The following is a 17,755-nucleotide window of genomic DNA, read 5'->3' on the forward strand; positions in this document are numbered from 1 at the left end:
TTGTTAAGTCTCCAGGTGTTTCCCAAACAATCCATCTGATTCCTTTTTTTTTTTAAGATTTTTTTTTTTTTGATGTGCACCATTCTTAAAGTCTTCTTTGAATCTGTTACAATATTGCTTCTGTTTTTCATTTTGGATTTTTGGCCCCAAGGCATGTAGCTCCTTAGCTCCCTGACCAGGGATTGAACCTGCACCCCCCCTGCACTGGAAGGTGACGTCTTAACCACAGGACTGCCAGGAAAGTCCCTCACGGGTATCCTTTAGTCCACACTGGAAAATAAAATTGTCTCCCGATTTTGAACGCAGAGCACGAACTCCAGAGTCTCCGTGAGGCGGTGTCGGCTGACAGGTCACCACCGAGTGACCTCCGACCCCAGCCGGAGGGTCTTGGGCCAGGAGGGGTGGGTGCTTCAGCTCCTCAGGCACTGTCAGAGCATCCCTGGGGCTCCTGGGCCCTAGGAACTTGCCTCAACAGCCGAGGAAGTTCATTCATCCCCCAGGGTCAATGCTATGCTAGGAGGTGGAGCAAAGAAAGGGATGGGAATGAGAACACGGTGGGGAGGAGGGGAGGGGGGCAGGGACCCAGTGCTGAGAAGCAGAACAGACCTCAGTCACTTCCTACCCGAGGTCTCAGGAGCTTTGCTGCCATTCCAGACACCAGGACACCAGCCAGACTCATAAACGGAGATGAGCTGTGAAGTGTCTACCCAGTTGTTTCTAAGGGGAACGTCTTCTTGCCTTTGAGCAACCCCACAGGCCAGCCCCTCCCGGCCCCACACTCAGCAGGGCCTCAGGCCAGGCCTGGGACCCACCAGCCCCTCTGGTCACCAAGCCCTGGGGAGATTAATCTGGGGAGGAAATACATACAGGGAGGATATTAATGCAGGGCCATGACAGGTTCAGCCTAGCGGATGCTGCCTGTGCTAGAGGTCATTGCAGGGCTGGGGCAGGAGGGATGATGGGGTGGGAGAAATCCAAAGTGGGTTCAGTACTGGAGAGGGAAGGGGGTCGTGAGGGCATGTCACGTGCACGGCGGGGCACCCCAGTCTTCGGGGCCTCTGCCCTGGGGCAGGTATGCCTACGAGGCATAGCAGCCAGGTTGCCCTCACCTGTGCCCCCCACCGCAGGTGCCCCTCCTGACGCCCAGGCCCTGGAGCGCCATCTCCTGGAGGAGGCAGGAAGCATAGCCCCTCTGGTCTGGGAGCTGCTTTCATCCCCCCAGGGTCAAGGCTGTGCTAGGAGGTGGGGGACACAAAGATCAGCAGGCCCTCAGACCCTGACCCGAGACACCCCTGGGTCTCCTTCTGCATCCAGCTTACACCCAGAAGAACCCATCTCGGGCAGTTCTAAGTCACAGAGAAAACTGAAGGAAGAGTCCCAAGTCATCTCCAAGACTCATGGGCCAATGGCTCACCATCTCCTGTACCTGTAGCATCAACTTGTGGAGAACCATTCACCCAAGGAGAGGCACAGGTGTGCAACAGTGCAAGGACTACATCACCAGTCTTCCTGTCTGCCATGTACCACGTCCCCAGAGGGCATTAGGCTCTTGTGTAATCTATTTAAAATAGCTCTTCTTTATTCAGTGTGTGTGTGTATGTGTGTGTGTGATTGCATGCGCGCATACACGCGCGCACATTTAAATACTGTTAGCATGTGCTCTGTGGAAATAATGAATAATTGATTCTTGTAATAGATTCGATTGTCTAGTACTCTGATACACTGGAAAGTGTCTGAACGGTACTAGGAACGGTATTTGGAACCTTAAAAGCCCTTTTCTCCAGGTTCCTCCACGCAGATTCTGAGAAAGAGAAGCTAATGTCACCCCTTCTTCAACCTGCACAAGCTGGGGTGAAGGTAACAATGCCCTCCGACCCCTCACTGTGATTGCTATCACTTTACTACGATGAGGACTGTCCTGCCGCATCACTAAGTCCCGCTTTGAAAAGAAAAGCACGGTGTGTCTTTCACTCCCAGAACACGCCTCCCCCTCTGCCTCATCTCCAGCAGATAAGGGACATTCTGATGTTTTATTTGTTAAATGGTTGACTATTAAGAAACTCATTTGCTAGCTGGAGCCTGCAATGGAAAATCAGCCCAGAAAAGTGGGAGGCTGGCAAGCGACCAGAGCAGATGGGAGATGGAGGTGAGGGGAGGCCCACAAGCCCCTTCCAGCCTGGACCTGGGGTCAGGGGCCAGCCCTCGGGGAACCTGTGGGCTGTACCAACGTGCTGACCCCCTTCTCCACACCCTGACCGCCCCCCTACACACACACAGCACTGCAAACCAGGGCGAAAGGACCCATGCACTAAGCGATGGGAAGAGGAGGGTGTAACCCCCAGCCCCGGCAACTTCTCCAGCCCTCCACTCTGCCTGTCACCACCCGCCCGACGTCATCATCCGCTCCTCAGGCCTCTCGGGTCCTGAAACCCTGACCCCGGGCATGTTCCATCGCCCCGTTAGTTCCGAAGCCACAGCCAGCCCTTCCTGGCAGACACTCCTGCTCCTCCAGGTCTGCCCCTCCTCCTCGCCTCCTGCCCCAGGAAGACCCCAACAATGCCAAGGATGGGGGGGAGGAGGGGGAAGGCAGCAGGGAGACAGGGGTCCTGGTGCTCTCACACCTGAGAACCACGTCCAGGAAAGGAGGCAAAACTGCTCCGAGAATTATATAATCACTGCGGCTTCAAGGGAGAGGACTGGGATCCAGGTTGCCATAGCGTTTGTGGCGTGTGGCTGGGAAGGCAGCGCGCCCGGCCACGCGCCCTGCTGCCTGCCGGCCCCTCCATCTTCCTCGCAGACCTCACAGGGCCTCGGCTCCTACTTTGAATGTCTGCTCTCCGCAGATGGGAGGGGAGGAGGCGCTGGGGGACGGGGCGGGGCGGGGGGCAAAAGGAAGGGGGAAAAGGGCCAAGAAGGATTTGTGCTGCACAGAAAGGGGACCCTAGGAACTGCTGAGGATTATCGCCATGTGAATAACAATCATGACTACAGGTCACTGCCATTGTGGGTGACAGCCAGGACGTGGCCACTGGGCGCTCCGCTTCAAGGCTGCCTGGACTGAGCCGGGATCCCCGAGGGCAGAAACCTACCCTCCTCCGCTCTTCACAGACATCACCCTTTCTTCTGTGTCTCTCCCGCCTCCCTCTGAATCCGTCCAGGACTCCATCAGGAGGGGCGCAGGGAAACAGGTGAGGGGTGGGACATGGGGACAGAGCTGCCCTCCTGACCCGAAAGCCATGGCTCATCCTAGAACCCATGGCCCTTGACACAATCCTTTCTACCAAAAGAGGCCACAGTCTCCCCATGGCCACCCAAGCTGGAGATCAGTTTCAGGTTGGACCGAGCCCAGGGAAGCTGCCCGGCGGCCTCTGGCTCCAAAAGGGTAGGGACTCTGCCTGCTAAGGGTGAGGCTGGGGGCAAAGGAGAGAGGAGGCTGGAAAGGAGAGACACGGAGACAATCCCTCCACCAGGCTGTCCTCACAGGAGCACCTGATGTGCCCAGGAAGTAGCAGGACCAACAGCGACAGGTACTGAGAAGGAAGAGGTTGGAAGGAAGCATGTAAACAGGGAGGCTTGGGAAACTGGGAGAGGCGAGGCAGAGCCTGCACCCAGAGGCAGAGGAAGCCATGGGGGAGGCCCAGCCGGAGCTGGAGGCGGCCACACTCCAGCAAGACCAGCCCTCTCCGCTCCATCTTGACCTTAATTGCTGAGCAGTGCCAAAAAATAATAACTTGTTAATATGGGCGGGGGTGGGGGGGTGTGAGGGAGAAAGTTTCCAGGAAGTGGGGAGTTGCCTGAAAGCCTTCCCCCCTCGCAGGGGGAGCGGCTGCCACTTGATGCCAAGGATGGAGACGCTGGAAAACACTGGGCGACAGTGTACAGCCGCGTGAGCTCGGCACACCCTTTATTATTGCCTTAAAACATGAGAAAGCAGAGCCCACACACCGCCCGATTTCTAACCCCCGCTGACATCCTCAGGTGCTAGCCCGCATGTGGGTGCGAATAAGAACACCCGGGGCGTGGGCGCGCGGGGTCAGTGGCTGCAGAGAGGTGGGAGGGTGTAGGTGAGCCGAGAAGAGGGACACAGGGAGAGGGAGAGATGGAGGGGGACACAGCGGGAGGGAAAGAGAGGGAGAAGGAAAGGGAGAGGCGCCGAGAGACTCACAACCGTCTTTCGGGCCCCACCCGCCCCCTGGAGCGCGCTGCCCGGGCCGGGGCGCAGGGCCGGGGCGCCGGGCAGCGGGCGGGGGCGCCGGCCGGCCTGGTGCGGGGCGCGCGCCCGCGCGCGCTCCCAGCCGCGCCCGGGCGAGGCGAGGACCCCGGCCCGCGGGGCCGGGGGCGTCGCCGGCCGGGCAGTCGGGCTCCCCTGGCGAGCGCGAGCCAGCGAGGCCGGAGCAGACACTTGGGAACTTTTCCCCTCGCCCGGAATTTCTCCGGACGCGCGGCTCGGGGGGCCCGCGGGCGCAGGCGGGGGAGGGGCGGGGATTTTCCGCTCGGTTCGGCCCGGGTCCCGCGGGCCCCCGGCCGCTCTGGGAGAAGGACGCGCGGGCGAGGCCGACGGGCGCGGCGGCGGGATCCAGCCTTACCTTGGTGGTTCTCCTCCGGAATGTACATCCTCGTGTTTTCATTGACCATGGACCAAGAATCGTGTGAGCAGGAGAAGAAGCCACGAAGAGGAGGAAATGTCAAACACCCCCGAGCGGGTCTGCCCTGATCCCTGCTCCGGGCCGGCGGTTCTCGTGCAGAATCGAGGAAGCCGTGGGTCTGCAGCAGCTCTTCTTTCCCTCTGACGATTACCTGATCCCCATCATTGCATCAAACACCAGAAAGCGTTCCTTTCCACTCCTGCCTCCTTCAGCGGGGCTGTAACGCATCCTCAGCACATCCGGGCCCCTTTCAAGAATTCAGCGCCGCACCTCTGGCGGCCACAGCATTTGAGAAAATAAATCAGGAGGCAGAGCTAGAGGAGGCGGAAGGGGAGAGGGGCGCGCGGACCCCAGGACGGGGGGAGGGCCCGCCGGCCGCTAGCCCGAACCGTCTCCGCCTGCTCTCGGCGCGTCCTGCCCGGCCCGGCTCCGCTTTCTCTGCCCGAAGGTCCGGCGAGTCCCGAGGGCTAGGAGGCAGGAAGGCGCCGCCGCTCCGGGCCGCGCCGCGCGCCGCTCTGGCAGGAGCTGTTTCTGCAGAGGCGGCGAGAGGGAGCCGCGGGCAGGAGCGCGGAGCGCGGCGCTCACCCCGCGGCCCGCCGCCCCGCCCGCCCGCCCGGCGCGCCCCAGGCGGACGCGCTGAACGCTTCCAGATGTGGCGGCGGCGCGCGGGGCTGGGCGCACGGCGCGGGGCGCACAGCGCGGGGCGCGCGGAGCCGACTCGAGTCCGGCTAGAGCCCCAGCTCGCCGGATCGCCCGCGCCTCGGCCCACATGCCGTCCAGACACACCCCTCGCGCCCCGCCCCGGCCCCCACGTCCTGCGCGGGCGCCAAGGCGGAGAGGCCTCGGGCGCGCAATTCCAGGAGGGGCTGCCATCAGCCCTCCTAGAGTCTCGGAGGGTCGGGCCACTGAGCAAAAGGAGTCGCGATGCCAAGGCTCTGTTTGATCCATTAGGACCAGGGCGGTTGCACGAGTGGCGTGGAGAGGCGAGGATGGGGAGAGACAGGGCAGGGAGAGAGGGCCCGAGGGGCGGAGCCTCCTGGCGAGGCAGCGGTGCCCAGATGTCTGAGCAGATTAATAGACCGAGGTTTCTTAATTCCTCCGAGGCACCGGAGCACGTGTGCTACTCGAGATCCTTACCTTCTCCTCTTAATTATTTCTGCCACTCCGGCGGGAATCCACGGAGCTCTTTCCTTCCGGAGCGGCGGACCTTTCTCCCCGTCCTCAGGCAGCCACGGAAGGTCCATGGCACCCCCTGCAGGCCCGGGCTCCTGACTTTGGGCTGCCTGGGCCCTGGCAGGGGCGCCTACAGCTCCCACTTGGGAAAACGCCCCGCTTCCTACTTTCAGACCCTACTCCCCAGCCGCCCTCCTCCCCGCGGGGGGAGCCCATCCATCTCCTGAGTCCGTGGTGTGACCAGATTTGTGTGTCCGGCCCAGACCCGTCTTCCTGAACGCCAGGCTACATGGCCAACTCAGTCTCCGCTCGGGCATCTCAAAACCCAACAGATTCAATGCGGAATTCCTTGTTTTCGGTGCAAAACCTGCTCCTCAGCAGGCTCCCCGTCTCTCGGTTGATGGGACCAAAGATCTGGAGTGGTTCTTGATTGCTTTCTCTGATCCGGTCCTTCGGGGAAATCCCGAAGACTCTTGAATGTGACCACTTCTTAGTTCCCCCGCTGCAACCCCAGCCCAAGCCCACATGCCCCTCACTCGAGCTCCTGCAGAGGGTCTGTCCCCTTTCGAACCCCTCCTGTCCTTGGGTATCTTCTCAATACACCACCTAAAGGGTCACATGTCAGCACCTCTCTGCAACCGCGCCTACCCACCCCCCACCCCCCGCAGGGCTCCCTGTTCACTTAGTAAAAGCCAGGCCCTCAGGGCAGCCTCCAGGGACCCGCGGCTGGTGAGTCCAGGTGCCCTCACGGCCTCTCCTCTGGTGTCCCTGATCCAGCCTCACCCGCCCAGCTCTGTGCCCCCAGGCTCTCCAGGACACCCCTCCTTCTCCTCACTCACACACCCCGGGAGCCCTTTGCTGTAGCTGCCCGCCCTGCCTGCAATCCCCGCCTCAGCTATCTACCTGATGAACCCCCTCATCTTCTTCAAGACTTTGCTCAAATCACACTTTCTCAGCGAGATTCAGCCTGACCACCCCACTTAGTATAGTGGATCCGCGGATGGATCTATGGTTCATTGAGTCCGCGCCTGTGGAACCGCGAATACGGAACGCCAATATGCAATCGCAGATACCGGGAACAGCCAAACACCTTTTTATAAAAGGAGTTTGAAAACTCGTGGATTTCAGCATATGCAGAGGTCCTGAGTCACTCTCCCACTGCACCTAGCAGCCCCTCCAGGGCCCTCAGTCTCCCCTTCCTCCACTTTGAATTTTTTTGTTTAATCCGTGTGTAACATACCATATAGTCTACTTATTCATCTATTGTATGGTTTATTGACTGTTTCCCCCACTAAACTGTAAACCCCTTGAGGGCAGGGATCTCTGTCCTTTTTGCACTCCACTTTATCTCAAGTGTGCAGACCGACGTCTGGCAGAGGGTCGTTAACTTAATAAAAGTGTGGAAGGAGTCCCTAAGATGCCACCACAGTATGCATCAAAATGCCTCCCTAGGCACCCGGATTCGTGTCTGAATCCTCACCGGTTCAGCCCCGTTCCTTGGGCCAAGGGTTTGGGCCCCAGCTTACAATGCCAAGGCCCCTGTGAGAGGTATTAAGCTTTATCCATCTTCTTCATTCTACCGTGAACAGTGGTCTAGATTTGGTTGGTTAGGAGAGAAATCTGGCTTCTTTACCATTCTGGTGTGTTCACACTCAATTTTCAAGCTAAGAGAAAAATCAGAAATGACACAAATCTGAAGATCCCTTCCATTTAGCTTTAGAGTGCACCATCATAGACTGTGTTTCAGAGGTCCGTGCACCTGTTTATTTGTTTAAACTAATACTAAAATTGTTTTGCACCCCTCTACACACTGCAGAGCACCGAAAAAATGATGCTTTTGAACTGTGGTGTTGGAGAAGACTCTTGAGAGTCCCTTGGACTGCAAGGAGAGCCACCCAATCCATCCTAAAGGAGATCAGTCCTGGGTGTTCATTGGAAGGACTGATGCTGAAGTTGAAACTCCAGTACTTTGGCCACCTGATGTGAAGAGTTGACTCATTGGAAAAGACCCTGATGCTGGGAGGGATTGGGGGCAGGAGGAGAAGGGGACGACAGAGGATGAGATGGCTGGATGGCATCACCGACTTGATGGGCATGAGTTTGAGTAAACTCCGGGAGTTTGTGGTGGACAGGGAGGCCTGGCGTGCTGCGATTCATGGGGTCGCAAAGAGTCGGACACGACTGAGCAACTGAACTGAACTGAACACACTGCAATAAAGGAATAATGACAATATCGGACAGTGCTCAGTGGGCTGGGCTGTGACAGGTGTTCCATCACGTTATTTCCTTTCATCCTCAGTGCAAGGATAATGCTGGTGCTACTGTTGTGATTGCCATCCCCATTTTACAGATACAGAAACTGAGACTTAGAGACTTTGTGTGTCCAGAATCATCCGGTTGGTAAGTTGTGGAGCCTGCTTCTTGAGAGAAAAGCTATGACAGACCTAGACAGCTCATTAAAAAGCAGAGACATTACTTTGCCTACAAAGGTCCATGTAGTCAAAGGTATGGTTTTTCCAGTAGCCATGTATGGATATGAGAGTTGGACCATAAAAAAGGCTGAACACAAAGAAGAATTGTTGCTTTCAAATTGTGGCACTGGAGAAGACTCTTGAGAGTCTCTTGAACAGCAGGGAGATCAAACCAGTCAACCCTAAAGGAAATCAACCCTGATATTCATTGGAAGGACTGATGCTGAAGCTGAAGCTCTAATACTTTGGCCGCCTGATGTGAAGAGCTGACTCATTGCAAAAGACCCTGATGCTGGGAAAGATTGAGGGCAGGAGGAGAAGGGGATGACAGAGGATGAGATGGTTGGATGGCATCATCAACAGAGTGGGCATGAGTTTGAGCAAACTTTGGGAGATAGTGAAGGACAGGGAAGCCTGGCTCGCTGCAGTCCATGGGGTCGCAAAGAGTCAGATACTACTGAGTGACTAAACAACAACACAGTAGCTAGAAGTTGAGAATTAAAGATGAAAACCTATCTTTGGGTTTCGGAATAAATGATAGCCCACTCACTCTGTGAACTCTTTTTTTTCTTATTATTTGTCTCTTATTTATTTTTATTTATCTTTATTGTTGCCTGTGGGGTCACAAAGAATCAGACATGACTTAGCGACTGAACAACCACAACAAAATGATTGCAAAGTATGCCTTAGGGGGTTCACAGGGAGCTGGGTGACTGAGAGCTGGTGCCCCGTGTCAGGGGCACCGGCAGGATTTACAGCCAGGCTTTTCTCCAGGTAGGCGCCATGTAAATCTAGCAAGTAAATATTACCTTCATGCCTCTCCAGTTTCGTTTTTCACTTCTCTTTTCAGCTGTGAAACGTGTTCTTTGCCTTCCAGAAAAAGGTACTTTCTAAATATTTGGTCTTCCAACGAGCACCCATATCTCAGCTTCTCATTTTGGAACACATCCCTGGGTGCTCCCTTTCCAAGGAACAGATTCTCAATGTGTCAAACAGAAGCCATCCCGAATTCCTACTGAGGTTTGGGAGGTGGTGGGAGCCAAGGAGGGATCTTTCTGTCTTTCGTGACCTGACTGTACCCCCCGGTGAGGCTCTCGCCTCTGCTCTCCTGGGCGGGGTGCTACAGACAAGCACTCTTCCGGTGTTGTGTATGGTGTAATATCTGGATGCGAAGGTGCCTTTTCTCCAGCCCTCTTCCCACTACATCTTAAATGTCTTCAGAAAGAGAACTGTGTTCATTTTTCTTTGTGTGAGTCTAATGCTTGGTGTACAGGGACACTCACTGTATGTTGAGTGCATGATTCATTCTGGAAAATATTCCTTAAAGTGATCACAAAATTTTTTTTTGGAAGCAATTAAGAGTGCACTGAATTTGTTAATTACAATACATTTGTAAGAGTGAAAAACTTGGAAAAAAATCTAAATACCCAACATAAAAGGTTGGTTAGGTGAAAATAGTAAGACATTATTGTAGCAGCCACTATTGAAAACAGTATACTGAGTGCTCAGTGGTGTCCGACTCTTTGCAACCCCATGGACTGTAGCCCACCAGGCTCCTCCATCCATGGGATTCTCCAGGCAAGAATATGGGAGTGGGTTGCCATTTCCTGCTCCAGGGGAATCTTCCCAACCTAGGGATCAAACCTGCCCATCTTGCATCTCCTGCATTGGCAAGCAGATTCTTTACCACTGTGCCACCCGGGAAGCCCGGAAAACAGTATGGAGGTTCCCAAAAAACTAAAAACAGAGTTACCATATGATCCAGCAATCCGACTCCTAGGCATATATCCAGAAAAGATGAAAACTCTAATTCAAAAAGATACATGCACCCCAATGTTCAAAGCAGCACTGTTTGTAATAGCCAAGACATGGAAGAAAACTAAATGTCCATCAACAGAATGGATAAGGAAGATGTGGTGTATTTATACAGTTTACACAATGGAATATTACTCACCCATAAAAAAGAATGAGATAAAGGCATTTGCCGTGATGTGAATGGACCTAGAAACTATCCTCCTTAGTGAAGTAAGTCAGACAGAGAAGGAGAAATATCATATAATATCACTTATATGTGGAAGCTTAAAAAGGGTACAAATGAACTTATTTACAAAACAGAAATAGAGTCACAGCCTGAGAGAATAAGCTTATGGTTACCAGGGGCAAGGAGGGAAGAGGTAAATTGGGAGGTTAAGATTAACACATATACACTATCATACACAAAACAGGTAACTAATAAGAACCTGCTGTGTAGCACAGGTAGCTATAGGCAATATCCTGTAATAAACCATAAATGGAAAAGAGTATGAAAAAGAATAGATACATACATATATATGTATATAATGAAATCACTTTCTGTACCCCTGAAACTAACACAGTATTGTGAATTAACTATAGTTCAGTTTTTTAAAAAGGATTTTTGGTCATTTGCTCCTCAGAACAACCCTATGAGGGAAGCACCATTACTCCTGTTTTACAGACTATTGTGGACATGGAGAGCTGGCTATGCTGTGCTATATGAGGGTCACTTCACAGCTGATGAATGCTGGAAAACCTGTGATCTGAACCCAGCTGTCTGTCCTCAGAGTCTCTGCTGTCACCCGTCTCGTGGATAAACCAGGGAGCACCCATACAGAGATGTGAACCACAACAAGGAATTATACCAGTGATATGGACAAAGACTATTTACACTGTAAGAAAACAGGCTATAAAGTTTTATGTGTGTTATGATTCCATTTTTCTTTTAAAGGCAAGAGTGTATTTGAACTAGGAAAAAGGCTAAAAAGTGTTCATCCTGAAATGTTGACAGTAACTTTCTTTGGGAGGTGGGATGACGGGTACGTTTCTCTTCTCCTTTCTTCCTGTCTGGCCCACAGCTTCGGAAGCCAGACCGCTGGGCAGAACCACACCCCCACTAGCCCCCTGCAGCCAGGAATACCTCTGAGGAGTCAGCCTGGATTAACCCTTCCATCAAAGCCCCACGGGTCCCTTCCCATCCATCTCCCTCTGTCCACCCTGACCACCTCTCAACACTAAATGCTGCCGCCGCCTCCTGCAGAAATAACCTGTCCAGGATCTTTGCTCAAACGCTCACCGTCTGAGGTGATAACTTAGAGTGTCAGTCATTTTGTGCAGAGGAGAGAGGCCAGGAGCTCCAGGTAACAGTGACCTTCTGGGAATACATTTCAGTCTTTAATTTCTAATCCGCAGGATTGTCCATGTGAAAGTATTGATAAGGGTGGGCGTTTCAGACCAGGTAAAGGTGATAGGCAAATAATATGTGCCCTCCAAACCTCTTTACCTCCATGAAGGACCACATAGGACCATGTAGGGCCATTCTTCCTCAGAGGCTAGACTGGAACCTGATTTTACAGCCATGTTATCTATGCACATTGCATTGAACGAAAATGCTCCTGGCAACTCAGCCCCATCTCAGCCCCAAGGGGAGGCCAGAGTGTTTGGAGGCGAAGGGGCTCAGCCCTCATTCACAGCATCCTCACATCACAGGAGGAACACCAGGGAGGACAGGCCCACCCTTGTGATCTCCAGCAACTCAACTCTAAGACTTATAGCGGCAGGATGGTGGCCGGCCTGCCCCTGGCGACTGGCTCTCCACATCTGGGTCTCGTTCTGTATCAGCAGGACACCAGTCCAGGCCAAGGCACCCAGCCAGCTGGGACCCCTCCTGTGAAAAACCAAGTAATGGGGACCCATGGCCTACAGCTTTTTGCAAAGAGAAGCTGATGCATGAAAACCGATTAATGGTTGAAATGATTTTCTTAGCTTCTCGTCAAGGCCCCCGGGAAGTCAGTTTCCTGTGGGTGACCTGCTGACTCCAGAAGAAACCCCGCAGACCCCTTCATCCCCAGCTGCCCACTTCTGAGGGCCTTAAAGGCCACCATGGACACAGGTTCCCACATGTGTTACAGTCTTGTGTCTCGCTAAGTCACTTCAGTCGTGTCGGACTCTTTTCAACCCCATGGACTGTAGCCCACCAGGCTCCTCTGTCCATGGGATTCTCCAAGCAATAATACTGGAGTGGGTTGCCATTTCCTTCTCCAGGGAATCTCCCAGACCCAGGGATTGAACCTGCATTTCTAAAGTCTCCTGCGTTGGCAGCTGAGTTCTTTACCACTAGTACCACCTGGGAAGTTAATGTCTTAAGGCTGCCGAAAACTGACAGCTTGCTGGGTGGTTTAAGATGACAGATATGTTTCTGTCTCTCACTTTTGGAGGCTAAAAGTCTCAAATCCGGTAAGGTCACGAATATGAAAACAGGCCACACAGAATGGAATCTCTCCAAATATTTACATCCTCAGGAAGGAAACCCAAATGCCCTCAGACTGATCCCACGGAGTACTAGATCTGGCTTAGTCACTGTCTCTGGGAAGCTGTTGGAAGGCGATTCTCCAAGCCCCGGGGGCAGAAGCATTATCACTGATCACCACCACCCTCACAGAAGTTCAGTGCCCCATCACACATCTGAGGCAGGCAGAGCTGAGTCTGGGGGGCTTACAGGGCACACAGAAAGGATGCCTCCTGGGAGGCGAGCATTGTTAACTTGCCAAATCACTTCCATTCAACAGCCTGGTGGAGCCTGGTGCAACCAAGAACCTGGCGGCCTTCAGTCATGGCAGAGCACTCCCAACTGTCTCCTCACATGACCCTGTAGAATCATCACTGCCCTAGGGAGGTCTTGTGTCACCAGCATCCTTGACGACCAATGACATTCCTTCACAGTTTACCAGTTTTGCCATATTGCCGTATTTCATATCAGATTAAAATTTTCTGCCCTGCTCATGTTCAGTCCTATTTCTATAGTCATTGTTTGCATTGAATAGAACCTCATTATTTCATTATTAACCACCAAACCTTGGTGATCACTTTTTTCCCCAAATTGACTAATGCTGCTTATCAAGTGACACCTATATAAACTTCTACTGCAGTTTAGTCCCAAAGCTATTCTGTTTTCCTCCACTCTGGCCACATGGAAACATTCACTTCTCTCCTGTATCTGGACACACTATTCGGCTGGTTCTGACCAAAAGCACTTGAGTAGAGGGATGTGTCCCTTGCAGGTTGAGATCATGAGAGGCCCATCGTGATGCCCCTTTGTTCTCTTCTGCCCTGAAATCCAGATGGACTAGCTGCGAGATAAAGAAGAATGAACTGGCCAGGATGTCCCAATGCCTTTGTGAAGGAGAGCCTTTGCACTGACCCCATCTGGACATGTAGCATGAGAGAGAAGTAAGCTATTATTATATTAATCCCCCAAAATCTGGAAGTCTCTGCCGATGTATACCATTGCCTGTCCTGACTAACAGACTGACGGAAGTCAACAACTCTGAGCGTGACCTACGGGTGATCAGAGATGTGCCAAGTTCCAATCAGCTGAATCGGTTTCCATTCCAATCATCGTAAAATCAGTCAATGGTTCTAATTCATAAGAGGGAAGGTTGTAACCATAATGACCTTGTGATGGGAGAATATTGAGAGCATCTGTAATTTGTGTAGTATATTATTGTTTTTATTTGTTTCAGATATATCAATGACAGTATCCATTTTGACTGATTTTACAGACAAAATACCTCCAAACTCATTTCCTTCTTTAAGCCTGCTGAAGGTACAGGTGTATTTATGCCTATATTTATATTGACGAACTGATGAAAACTATCCTTATGTGGGTGAATCAGTACACATTGACACTTCCCCAAGTGGGCTCCAAGTGTTTGCAGTGGTTTATGGCATCTTCAAATGTGTTCAAGGAACCCACATGGTATCTGGATGGGTTTTAATGGAATCAGTTTCCAGACCCTCAAATTTCCTATGTGCTCAACCTTAACACTGGACAAAGGACAACCTGGGGCAGAGGCTGTCCTTTCTTTTCTGACCCTTCTCAGCCATCCCTCCCCCCAACTACAGAGGAGAGACAGACCTGTCACCCCAACTCACCCCCCTCCATCCTTCTGGGTCCATCTGCCTGTGATGTGACTCCCTCCAGGCACCAAAGACAGAGGCATTTGAAACACTCATGTCTATCTAGAAAGGCTCCTTTAATCAGGTCCCATACCCCCCCAATCACACATCTCTTTAAGAGATACACTTCTGATACTATTTAAATTTTATATTGATAGCTACTTTTAAAGCTCATCATGTAATTATGTTGTTTATTGTTGTGGTTGTTTAGTCGCTAAGTCACATCTGACTCTGCAACCCCATGGACTGTAGCCCACCAGGCTCCGCTGTCCATGGGGAGTCTCCAGGCAAGAATACTGGAGTGAGTTGCCATTTCCTCCTCCAGAGGATCTTCCTGACTCAGAGATTGAACCTGTGTTTCCTGCATTGGCAGGCAGATTCTTTACCACTTGAGCCACTAGGGAAGCCCTTGCTCAATTGTACACTAATAATATTTGCAACGATAGTTCAACCTGGAAGAAATCTGTGGCACTGAGCTTTATAGTCACAGGAACTTTATTTTAAATATAATTTATATATCTCTTTTTCTGGCAAGGTAGTATGATCAATGAAAGACTTTCAAGCACAAAATTATCTTGCATCAGGGTAAAGCTTTATGGAGGAAATGGAATGGAACTATGTTTCCAAGGAGAAAAAGAAGTGATGTGAAATCTTTGTTTTCTGTTTTTTTTTTTTTAAAGAGCTTTCATGTATTTCTGAATGGATAATAGAAGGTTTCAAATAGCTCGGTGTTTATATTTCATTGGAAACTTTTTAAAGAGTGATGCAACGATTTTATTTTACTTTTAACTGTCAAGAGTTACAAAGCAGTAGAAATTGCATCATTTACAACCATTTAAACTTATCATGAAAATGTGGGGATGTCAACTTGAAATGTATGATGAGACACATAATTTTTCAAAACTCATTTTGGAAGCTATGCGAGCAAAATGGTGTGGAGACTCTGGAATTGGCACAGTTCGAGGTCCATGGAGGCCCGAGCTGGCCTGACCTCTGAGGCTGTATTTATATGGAATGACGGTGGGCTTCTGGCAGCAAACATGTGCCAGGTAAGTATACGCGTGGGCAATATGTAAAAAGCCCTGGTTCCCCTTCTCATTCTATCTTCCACCCCCAACATGATCTTGAAGGACCTACCTCTCTTCATGAGGTTTTTATACTGAACTTCTCGGAGAAAAGAAAGCAGTGTCACATGATCACAATATCCCAGAAACTATGGTGGCCCTAGTGGTAGAGAATCCGCCTGCCGGTATAGGAGACATAACAGATTCAGATTCGATCCCTGGGTGCGGAAGATCCCCTGAAGGAGGTCATGGCAACCCACTCCAGTATTCTTGCCTGGAGGATACCATGGAGAGAGGAGCCTGGCCGGCTAACATAGACGAGGTTGCAAAGCGTCAGACATAACTGAAGCGACTTAGCACACACTCATGTGGCCCTGGGGGCTTCCTTGGGGGCTCAGTGGTAAAGAACCCGCCTGCCAATGCTGGAGACTTGAGTTTGATCCCTGGGTTGGGAAGATCCCCTAGAGAAGGAAATGGAAACCCACTCCAGTATTCTTGCCTGGGAAATCCCATGGAAAGAGGAGCCTGGAGGGCTACAGTCCATGGGGTGGCAAAGAGTTAGACACAACTTAGAGACTGAACAACAATTACCTGACCCTGAAAATACTCCTGAGCGATCTTTCCGACCTCTGATTATTTGTACTTCACTCCAAGACATAATCGTTCCATTTGTCAGTGTGGTTTCCATCGGGAAAGTTAAACAGAACAGACTCTGGGGCTTCACTGCCTGTATTTGCTCTTTCAATGATTGGAGATTGAATTTTCTCATTCTCTCCATTCTGCAGTCCAGCTGGGCCTCGTCGGGAGAACCTGAACCTATCATGTTCTCGGTCACTGTCTTGGGGCCATGATGGTCAGGTATGGGAATGAACTCTGGGTTCAAAGCCTGCATCTGCTCATGCCCAGCTGTGTGACTTTGGCCAAGGCTCTCCTGGCCTTTGAATATCAGCCATGGTGCCAATCTCAGAAACCAACTGACAAACCCCCCAGGAGAGGAGTCTGAGCATAAGAGAAGCATTAATGTGAAAATGTGACATGAGGGACTTCCCTGTGGGGTCCAGTGGCTGAGACTCTGTGCTCCCAATGCAGGGGGCCCAGGTTCAATCCCTGTTTGGGGAACTGGATCCCACCTGCCGCAACTATCACCCAGTGCAGCCAAATAAATAAATATTTAAAAAAAAAGAAGAAAGAAAATGTGCAGAGAATAGACATATAGACACAGCAGGGTATTTACTACTGGGAAGGTGGGATTTTATATCATCTGTGACCCTCTGTAGCAGCACCAGGACCCTTGCTTGGTCCAACCTAAACATCATCAACTGCAATTTCAGCCCTCTTTTTGTCTTCTTTCCTGCTTTGGAAAAAGAGAGTGGTTGGCCTCCATCTTTTGCATAAGAGCCTATTATCTGTTTGAAGCAATTCTTCAGAAAGTCAAGAGCACTCAGTGTCTCCACGTCACCCAGCCCACACCAGACCCTGAGAACCATCCCTGCAATAAAATTTCAGTAATTTTATCTAAGTAACCACTTTCCGCTGGAAAATTTCCCTTGAAACCCTGAAAACAAATCCCAGAGGGGTAGGAGTTGGATTAGCTAAATTGTTTGCTGTCAAGTCTATATGCATTTAGCAAAGGTCCCAGTGAGATGGATTGTTCAGCAAAGCAAACTCCCTTTCCGGGGATTCATCACCGTTACTCCCATTTGGTGAGTGCGAGGCTAAAGCATTCCCATTGTACATTATCAATAAATGCCCACATTATAAATGATTTTAAAAAAAAAACAGAGTTTTATGGTCCAACCTCAAAAATCTGCTGGCTAACCTTCTCATGGCTGAGGTCCTGGTGAGCCTCCACTGGCCAGGGCAGCTGCGTTTGGGGAGCAAAATGTTGAATGAAGAGGGGACGACTTGAAAGAAAAATCTAGTGTTGTCGTACTTTCAACAAAGTGACCAAGCAGACAAATGGGTCTCTACCTTCCTCTAGCTCTGTGCATAAACACTACCCCCCAAGCAGCATCTCTCAATACGCTCCGGAACTCATGGCCCACAAGATGCCCTGTGGGATGCAAGGCCGGTAATCCCCTGGCCCAGCACAGGAATGCTCCCTGCTACCCATGGGGCCCCGTGGTCCAAAATGACCCCGCATTTCTTCTCTCCTTCATCCTGGTTTCCAACCTCCACCTGTGGCACCTCTCTGGCATCCTTTGGCTCCTGCTCAGGTGGGTGAGGCCCCCACTCTGTCCCCCATAGAGCTTTATAGTCATCTGTCTTGAAGCACCAGTTATACTACTTATTTTTTAAATATTTTTATTTGTTTATTTATCTGATTGTGCCAGGTCTTAGCTGTGGCGTGTGGGATCTAGTTCCCTGACCAGGAATCAAACCCGGTTCCCCCGTACTGGAAACTTGGAGTCTTAGCCACTGGACTACC

The 17,755-nt window shown here is 51.5% G+C and overlaps 1 protein-coding gene across 17 annotated transcripts in view; it reads right to left on the reverse strand.

The window, feature by feature from the left end:
* CACNA1C (calcium voltage-gated channel subunit alpha1 C) overlaps positions 1-17,755 on the reverse strand; it is a 449,377-nt gene that overhangs the window by 376,751 nt on the left and 54,871 nt on the right. Inside the window, exon 1 of one of the 17 annotated variants that reach the window (XM_043882605.1) lies at positions 4,587-5,298. The exons of the other annotated variants lie outside the window; for them this stretch is intronic. Within the exon in view, the coding sequence (XP_043738540.1) occupies positions 4,587-4,635 (49 nt within the window). The 5' untranslated portion in view covers positions 4,636-5,298. Of the gene's footprint in view, positions 1-4,586; positions 5,299-17,755 lie in introns of those variants that run through there. 17 annotated transcript variants of the gene reach the window in all.

Source organism: Cervus elaphus, chromosome 22 (assembly GCF_910594005.1).
Source record: "Cervus elaphus chromosome 22, mCerEla1.1, whole genome shotgun sequence".
NCBI lineage: Eukaryota > Metazoa > Chordata > Mammalia > Artiodactyla > Cervidae > Cervus > Cervus elaphus.